The 9,986-nt window shown below is 42.7% G+C and overlaps 1 protein-coding gene and 1 pseudogene across 1 annotated transcript in view; both read right to left on the reverse strand.

Moving 5' to 3' along the window:
• Dmxl2 (Dmx like 2) overlaps positions 1-9,986 on the reverse strand; it is a 119,318-nt gene that overhangs the window by 44,509 nt on the left and 64,823 nt on the right. Inside the window, exons 15-16 of the mRNA XM_033765327.1 lie at positions 2,993-3,082; positions 673-790 (exon numbers count right to left, since the gene is read on the reverse strand). Coding sequence (XP_033621218.1) covers positions 673-790; positions 2,993-3,082 — 208 coding nt within the window. The remainder of the gene's footprint in view (positions 1-672; positions 791-2,992; positions 3,083-9,986) is intronic.
• Positions 6,732-8,627, reverse strand: LOC104851756 (annotated as a pseudogene).

Genomic DNA, 9,986 nt, shown 5'->3' on the forward strand with positions numbered 1-9,986 from the left:
GTCTGCCTCGCAAGCACAAGGATCTGAGTTCGATCCTGGGTACCAAATAAATAAGGAAAGGAAGAGGACTAGAAAGGAGGGGAATGGGAAAAAAATATGAATCAAGATATATTACGCACAGGTACAAATTCCATACAATGATCATTATGTATATCGAAACTGTACAACAAAAATTAAATAACATTTTAAGCTAAACTATAAAGTTGAAATGAAACAATTGTTTTTGAAATGTTATTATGGAAAAACTTCTTTTAAAGAAAAAGGAACAAGAAATTTTACATTTCAGAGGGAAAAACTGAGACACTGCCTTTGACTCAATGCCCATGAGATTTCCGGAATCATCATCCAACATCTCACTTCTTGTATTTATCGTTACTCTGTGGCAATTCACTGGGAACTTTTTTAAACCTCTACTAAAATGAACTGATTTTCTTAGGCTAACACAGGGAATTTACTACCAACAAAAAAAATTACAGAGTTCAACAGTTACTTTTTAAAACAAACTAGGTTTCATAAAACTTGGCAAGAGTCTATGTTGCCAGTGCTGTCTCCTCCATCCACGAACAAGCCACTGGGACATAATCAATGGCTACCCCTGCCACCAGCTGAGAGTGTAGAAGAGCCACGCTCCCCGAAAGCTTGCACATCTCTGTGCCTCGTTTTCAGGAGTACCTTGTGATGGCTGGAAAAATATCTCCGTTTCCTTTTTCTCCACATCTTCCTTATGTGGTTTGTATCCTATAATGAAGTCTTCTTGAAACACATGAAGCAACTGGGTATTTGAGCCACACTACAAATACAAAAAGAAATGAAATTTTCACCTTTGAAATTCCCTACCTCCCTAACATGTACAAGAAATAAATCTCACAATTTTTATTCTTAATATACTAGTTAAGAAGGAGGAAGAAAGCAACAGCAAAAAAAAAGCATTAAAAACTATCCCAGTCAGAGAAAAATTGCTTTCCAAGAGGTCAGTCAATAGCAGGACAGGAAAGCTCTAGTGCTTCTCCAAACATACAAACTAAACAGAAAACGTCCGTAAGTGACCTGCACAAAAGGAACGGCCCTGTGACTGGCCGGGGAGGGCTATGTTAACCACAGATGGCTCACCAGACTCACAGAGCTAGTAGCTTTTCCAATTCCACTGAAGAACCACCAAAATTAAAACCTCTTGCCTTTCTTCTGGCTGGGGATTTAGCTCAGTGGCACCATGTCTGCCTGGCACGTGCAAGGTCCTGAGTTCGATCCCCGGCACAAAAAAAGTAAAATAAATAAAATATAAATCCCACTTCCCTATGGGCCTACATAAGGGAAATTATGAGAGATGCTACTGACAGCCAGCAGGGTGACACAGCTCTGGAGAAAGGTATTCATGGGGAAGCAGGGGGATCTCTGAAGGGTGGGCAAAACATCACAGTCAGCTGCTATGCTACAAACTCAAGCGTAAGGACAATCCCAAATGGCCTCTTAGAGCCTCAAAGGTAAAATGAGATTCATGGAAAAGGCTGGATCCAAACAAACACTTTCCATGCAACTGTGTCAAGAGAGCTAGATGGCCACCCCACAGAATTTAAGACAGAGAAGCAAGCTATAATTCCCTGGGCATGGGATGAATAATCCATAATCTCAGAAAATTGAGAAAACTCAGCTTCCTTAAACAGAAAGGGAAAGGGGCTGTAATATTAGGATGAAAGTTACAGGGAATTTTTGTCTCTTTGGGTAAAAATATTTTTTAAAATTTTCTTTAGGACTGAGGATTTAGCTCAATGGCACCACACCTGCCCCAAAAGCACAAGGTCCTGAGTTTGATCCTCGGTACCAAAAATATATTTTTTTTTCTTTATATCCATAATAGAGAAGGTCACTTCTTCAGGGAAAAAGAACAAATAAAAGAAAAAGGAACACTGATGTTTTCATGGTAACAGAAATAAAAGAACACACTGGGAATAAACCAGATGAGTTAAACTTTTGCACCGATAAACCCTTGTCATGCATCGGTACTTGTGGTGTTTAAAGCTGGCAGGGTGAGGTAAGCATGAAGCAGGAAGAACGCCAAGCAGCAGTGCATTACACTAGTAACTCACAGTACCGAACCCAGCCCAGCTGGAGCTTCACATCCAGGCCTTTAAAATGTCTGGGAAAGAAGTGAACCTCACTTCTCCCAGGTCCCCGCGGAGTAGAACAAGAAACACATGGGCTAAGCTTAAAAGCCTGGAGCTTGGGGACAATACACTTAAGGGTTACCTAAGAGGGCATCAGAAATGTGTTACCAGGAACTGATGTGGTAAATGCTCCACTCTGGGGAACACAACAGTATTTTCCCCAACACAACACACAAGGCATCACAGAAAGATAATGATATAACTCTACACTGGCTTTTAAATACAGTTGGTGCTTTCTTCATTTCTTTGTTTAACAAATTTAGTAACCTCCATGCCAATGTAATCTTTCTTATATTTAAGTGACTGTGTTACTTCCATTCCCTAGTCCAGACAGGTTCCTGAAGAGAAAGATACCCCAAGGGCTAAAAGGGCTTTACACACTCCCTGCAGGGAGAAAGGTTTCCTCTTTGCTAGGTAAGAGCCAACGAGGAGCACTGACTATGGCCAGGGCTGTGATCAGGTTGTACTTTGGGGCTTACTTTCCTCTGCACTTAGATGGACTGCAAAAGAGTCCCCAGCCCAGGAGGAAGGAACCAGCTCTGCAAGCCAGAGCCATGCTGAGCTGCTGGGACACCTTCAGCCAGCGTGCAGCTGCACTGTAGCCCGAGTGGGGCAGGCAGGAACAGTGACCTTGACCCAACCAGATTCCTTCACAAGGAAATGAGGGCACAGACGCATTTCTAAGTCACTAGTGGTGTTAACTGTAGCAATCAACAGAAGATGGCTGTGTTCAGCATCGAATGATAATTATTTGGGGACTGAAACACATCATGCACATAAAGCACTCTGGGACTGTGTGGTAATATATCAATTCACAAGCATGCTTTTACTTGGTCCGTTATCGCGTCGAGTTCAATAATGCAGCCAGGTCGGGCAGTAGACTGTTGGCTCACAATATTAAACACTTCTCCAATCAGTTTCTGTAAATAAAAACACAATGCCAGTGAACAACAAATCTGTGTAGAATCAGATGTACAGTTGCTATGATATCCATAACACGATGCATCTCAGATATTCAAGTCCCTCCCAAATATTCACTAATCCACCATGGCAATTCCTTCAAAAACCTACTTCAACTTTCTGTATTCACTCTCACTTTTAAAGTTAATTAAGAAGTTGGAAAATGTGGCAGTGCTTACATACTGTATACCTGGAAGACATCTAGTCCTTCAAGAGGCTGTCTTCCTTTCTGCCTGGCTGGGTGCCCAGGGGCCTGACTGAAGAATGTGGATGTGCAGCGCCCCAGGACACAGCAGTCTCGGGATCTGCCCCTTGGGTGAAGACAACTGCTCAGAAGCAGAAAGCCTAACTCTGGATCCCCAACGCTGCCTGCTGAGAGGAGCAGTTTTCTGTCTCCCACCTTCCACAGAGCCAAGCTGCCACCTTCACTGCCTCAGCACCTCGAGGGCAGGAGCATGCAGAGATCCAGGTCAGGCAGTGGCAGCTCTGAGAGGAAACAGCACCTAACCTGAGGGCAGGATCTCCACACACATTTTCATCAGGAGCGTTCCAGGGGACACAGACAAGAAGACATTCCAAGGTTATTTTCACAAAAGAGGAAAAAACTGAGTGGCTGGGCAGGGCTGAACAAACTGGTAGGGTACATTCTCCCATCTAGGCTTCAAAGTGTTAGCTCAAACACCTGGATACCATGCTGACAGTCTGCTGGCCTCAACCGTGGCCTCCAATTTGTAAGGCAGGATTTCTCTAGCACACAAGAAGTTTTGCTCATCAATGTGTGGTCGATGGACCAACTGCAACCATTTTCCTATAAATGACTTGAATTTATCCTTCTTTGTGGCAGAATAAGAAACCACTGTGCATAAATATGACATTTTCTTTATCCATTTATCTGTTGATCGACATTCAGGCTACTTCCAAGATTTAGCTACTATGAACTGTGCTACTATAAACATGGGTATGTAATAATGTCTTTAACTACTTTGGGAAGATTCCCAGAAGGGGAACATCTAGGTCAAATGGAATTTCTAGTTTTAGTTTTTTAAGGAATCTCCATGCTGATCTCCACAATGGTTGTACTAGTTTACATTCCCACCAACAGCGTAGAAGGGCTCCATTTTGCCCGCAGCCTCACCAGCATTTCTTATTCTCTGATTTCCTAACAGACATTCTGTAAGATGACATCTCAGTGTTGTTTTAATTTGCATTTCTCTAATGGTGAAACATTTTTCATGTGTTTATTGGCCATTTGTACTACTTCTTCTGAGAAGTGTCTTATTCATTTCAGTTGCCATTTTTTGATTGGGTCTTTTATTTTGGGGAGATCTAATTTTTTTAGTTCTTTACATATTCTAGATATCAGTCCTCTCCAAGATACAGGTGGCAATTTTTTGTTCCTGTTCTGTAAGCTGTCTCATTCTGTTATTTCCTTTGCTGTGCAATTTTTAAAATTTTCTATGATCCCATTTATGGATTCTCTGTATTATTTCTTGTGCCACTGGGTTCTGCTTAGAAATACTTGCCTATTCCTACGACTTCAAGAGTTTCGCCTATTTTATCTTCCAGTATGTTAAGTGTTTCAATTCTAACACCTAGATCATCTTTGATGAATTTTTATTTTAATTTAGTACATGGTGAGATATATGGGTCTAGACTGAGTCTTCTGCATTCCCAGAACCATTTAGTAAAGAGGCTATCTCTCCTCCAGTGTGTTTTGGCCCCTTTGTCAAAGATCAGATAGCTCAGTGTGCCGAGGGTTGTTTCTGCATCCTCTATTCTGTTCCATTGATCCTTGTGTCTGTTTTTGTCATTGTGGTTTGGCAGTATAACTAAAGTCCAGGATTGTGATGCCTCCTGCTTCACTCCTGTTGCCAGGACTGCTTTTGCACTATTGATCAACTTTTATAATGTCTGAATAAATTACAGAGTTATAATAACATGTATAACTTGACAAATACAAGTGTAGGAAGTAAATGTAACTGGCTTTGGAGGTGGTCGACAGGGCTGATAAAAGCTCAGTCTCCACAGCAAGGTGGCCAGGCTCCAGCCTTGCTCTGCCATCACTCCCTGACCACAGTGGCACTTTGCCTCTTGGTACTCCAGGAACTTTAGCAGGAGTATGAATGATGACATTACTTTAGTTATTGTGTGTTCAGCAAGTAGAAGGGTGTCTGACACACAACAATCACTAGGCAAGAGCTGCTATTTTTATTATGGAGGCTACAACTCAACTTGTGAACTCCACAAGGCCTGGTGACTGCTTTTTAGGAGCATCTGTCTTGCAGGACACACAGTGGCAGTAAATGCAGAGTGCTGGAGGCCTCCCCCAAAACCTGAAGTGACCCCTGCATCTACCTCTCTACCTACAGAATAAAATTCAAATGTCTTCTACGCCTGGTATGGGAAAATAAAAAAGAAAAGCCAGTCCTTTCTCAGCATGACCGAAAATCTCAGGATCGAACTCAGGTCCTTGTGCTTGCGAGGCAGACAGCAGAACCACAGAGCTAAATCTCCAGCCCAAAAATCTCATTTTTTTAATGGTGCTGGGGATTGAACCCAGGACCTCTTGCATGCCAGGCAAATGCTCTACCACTGGGTCACAACCCAGCCCACTACAAATCTAATTTGAGAAACAGGAAAGTATGTGACAGCTTCTTGCTTCACTTCTTGCTCACAATCAGTAGAGGAAGTAACTGGGAGAACTACGGCTGTAACTTACAAGACGGTGAAAGAAAGAGCAGAAATGGGAACTTAATAGAAAGCAACCGTGACATCTTAGGAGTCTAAGGCTCTCTCAGTACTTTGTATTATTATAATTCTGTAATTTATTTAAACATTATATAAGTTGATCAGTCATGCAAAAGCAATCCTGGGCAATAGGAGTGAAGCAGGAGGATCACAGCTTAAGGAAGAAGATGAGGTATCAAGGAGTGGTGTGCAGTTAAGTGCCAATACTAGAGGTGTTTTATAATTTAGAAGGGAATAATCTGATTAAAGTAGGCATAGGCAGGTTTTGAGGGGATTTTTATTTTTTTGTTTTTGTTTTTCTGCAGCCTTGGGGATTGAACCCAAGGTCTTTACATGGAGTCACACCCTCAGCTCTTTTTGAATCTTTTTTTTTTTTTTTCCTTTCCTATGTCACTAAGTTGCCTGGGCTGGGCTAGAGCTTGTGATCCTCCTGCTTTAGCCTCCCAGAGTGCTGGGATCACAGGTGTGTGTCACCACATCTGGCTTGTTTTATTTTTTTCTTGTTAACATTTTTATTTCCTTCAACGTAACAAGAATTGTACATAAATGACAGTAGGCCCTTGCCTCTTCATTTTTTTATTAAATAAAAGGTGACCTCTCAAGGAAAAAAAGCCATGTACTTAAGGGATTAAATCTTGTTTCATCATCTACTTGGAACTAGTAGCTGTGTCACAGAATCAGGAAAGAGGCTGCGGTAAACCAGAAGAGGTACACACGCTACTGTTACCATTTCACCAGCAAACCACGGGCCATGTGATGCGCAGACAGCAGCAGCTGCAGCAAGTGATGTGCACTTCTCACAAGGTGCCCTCAGCAGAGCCCTTGTCAGAGCCTCCAGGTTTACTACGTTCTTTGGTCGCATCACCCTCAGTGTCTGTTTCCCATCCAGTTTCTTCTTTTGTTAGAAAGTAGGAAACACTGCATTGCAAGGGCTTGCAGAGGCAGCTGCGGCTTCAGTCTGCCGGGAAAGTCATGGCACCGCAACAAAGCCAAAGAACCACTCATCTGCAAAATCTGCTGTGTAGCTGCTGGAACCTGCAAACCAGTGCCTTCTGCAAGTCTAGCCATTAACCGGAGATGAGCAGTTGTTCCCAAGTCAATTCCAGTCTTTCCAATTCATCACTGTCCAAAAATGAACTAGCACATTCAGTAATGTGACCAACTTTCACTGGCCTTTCTGCTACTTCAGATCCATTATGCTGCTCCAAAGCCGCCTCAGCACGTTCTGAGTCAGAAAATGTAATGAATCCACACCCCTCAGATGGGCCGGTCTCAGTAAGCATCGTGAACTGCATATTTTCAATCCTTTCAAAGGTTCAAGTGTCCCCTGACACATATCTTCAGTTATGTTAAAGTATCGAGCCCACATAAAGCCGCACAGGTCCAGCACTTCTTCTGCATACACTGTGTGCCAGGGCTGCAGCTGTTTCTCTCTGCCTGTGATGCTTGTGCTGAGGCACTCCTAAAACTCGCAGGCCAGTTAACCTTATTGCTAGGTGCACTGAACTAACACCAGCAAACTCCACAAAAGCAAATCCTTCAGAACATCTTGAATTTCTATGAGAAGCCATCCTCACAAATCTTTCCTCCTATAGAGAAAAACTCTTCCAAATCTCTTGGTTGAATGCCAGCTGCATGGCAACAATCCAGTCCATGTCTCTCTCTCGTCTAGGGTTAGATTGCATGGGTTCTCCCACAGGGCTCGTCTTTTCTAAATGGACTTCTCATTCAAGAATGCCATCTGCTGAATCTGATGCAATAAGGCAACCCAATCTTTCCTCGATGGCACTGTTACATCTTGGTCCAGCGTAGGGATTTCTGTGCTGGCCTCAGAATCTGCTATCTCCCCTTCTTGGGCAGCTCCACCTCCTTTCTTTGAGTCTACTCACTTCCATTCACAGTTTTTGCTCTTTTTCTGTCCTCTATCTCTACTTTGCTTTCTTTTCTTACTTTTGCTTCTATTTTGTTCATGACTTCAACTTCTGCTCTTGTTTTTGCCTCTGCTACATTCTTCATGACTGTTAGCACTGCTCTACTTGTTCTCATCCAAGGCCCTATTTCTCCTAAGTCCCAGGTGGATCTGCTAGCAGCCAGCCACTATCAATTTCTCATCCATTCCCGAGACCTGAACCCGTTTGTGTTGGAGGTTGGGACAGTAAGCACTTGATGCCACCTCTGTTACACACCTTGCTCTTACGACCGACAGTTCACACTGGAATCAAAGATGAATTCACGGGAGTAGAGGTGAGATGTCCTCAAACAGGTCCTTTTGTAACGCATCTCAGCAACTGCTTCGGTATCAGGATCATCTGCCATTCTCTCTAAACACCTGTGCAGGTCTTCAGGCACCTGTAGTACTCGGATTCCGAAAGTCAGCTACTGTGAAGCCCTAGTGTGGGCCCATGGTACCGCCCAGCCCAAATGGAGACTATAGGCTGCGAAGGTACACACCCTGAGCAAAGGTGATCCGAGCAGCCCACAGGAAGAGCAGGGTGGAGGTCTTAGCAGCTGAGGATTCCCCCTGAGGTAGAGAAAGCGAGTTCCCTGAAGTGGCAGTTGCTGCCTCCCAGTGTACCACCACACACACACACACTCACACACGTGGTCTATTCTTGAGAGTAAGTAAGATTTAGAAAGATGACACTTTTTGCCTGAGAGAGAATGGCTTGAAAGTAAATGTGGATGCCAGAAAATATACACATAAAGTTTGATTCAGAGACAGAAAAATCGTGCGGATTGTGGCACAGCGAAAGTCTAGAAAAGTAGCATCACAGCAGGGCGTGGTGACACATGCCTGTAATCCCAGCACTCTGGAGGCTGAAGCAGGAGGAGCACTGTGAGTTCGAGACCAGCCTGGGCTACATAGTGAGTTTCAGGTCAGTCTCAACTACATAGTGAGACCCTGTCTCAAAAAACCAAAAAACCAAAACAAAAAAAAAAAAGAAAGAAAGAAAAGTCACATCACAGCACTGGCGCTGGAAGAGCACCAGCCTAACAGGTCTGACACTTTGTCCCTTCACTACACTGCTGCCGACTTGTCACCCAGCCACTACAGAAGGAACCAAGTCTAAAAAACACATCACCCTGTCTCTGAATTACTTCCACTATTAATGTCAAATTCAATTTGTTTCCACAAACCTGGTACTCCTTGCACCTGAGAGCACCTCAGATATGTGAAGATAGTTCTCTTGTGATCCCTAAACCTTTGGTCACAGGCCAAATCCACTTCCCCTCCGCCCACTGTTTAACTGGTTGACACTGGACCATGGCTATTCTTCTGACTTAAACTGTTTTTAACATTTTATTAATAATTTTCCTTCTCAACTAAATTAAAACCTCCTTATAGACAAGCACTAAAATTTATACCCCGTATCTTCTACACATCCAGTGGTATAAAGCATTTGGTATTCAATCGTGGAAATACCTGTTCAAATAGTTACTTTATAAAGAGACATTTTTATAGGTAAATGGAAAATTCACTGTTTAATCTACATATTAGCTAATATGTATGACTTCAGGTTCTACTATAAAACTAACAGGATGAGGTACTGCCACCCATGATAACATGATATAACCTCAGGATTTTTAAAAAGGCTACTTGAGCTTAGGAAACTTCAGATTTTTCCAACTTAAACATACAGCTTTATAAAGGTGCCTTAAAAAATCTCTTTTGAGTAAAGCAAGACTAAAAGAACCAAAGTAGAGAATGGAAAATGTTAACAATAATACTTTAGAAAAAGATATCTTTGTTTCTTTGTATGTTAAATGCATTGTCAAGTGGTTTGTAGACTGGAATTTTTATTCCTGTGCCATGGAACATATAAAGTATTTTTGTTAAATGTACGTCATACTGAGCCGAGAACATATGCCACTCCCTAAACACCAACTAACAGATACAGGTTCTAGAACTGCAGTGGCGAGGCGTTTAAGGATGAGTGCCCAAACTGCAACCCAAAGCCCACTTTTTACTGCAAAGTGCCAACACTGCAATGAAACCTGAACACTGAGGTTTTAGTTTAGAAAAAACAACTCTTGCTGAGGCTGAGGCAGGAGGATCACTGTGAGTTTGAGACCAGCCTGGGCTACACAGTGAGTCCCAGGTCAGTCCAACTACAC

Source organism: Fukomys damarensis, unplaced genomic scaffold (genome assembly GCF_012274545.1).
Source record: "Fukomys damarensis isolate Sample0158 unplaced genomic scaffold, DMR_v1.0_HiC HiC_scaffold_17, whole genome shotgun sequence".
NCBI lineage: Eukaryota > Metazoa > Chordata > Mammalia > Rodentia > Bathyergidae > Fukomys > Fukomys damarensis.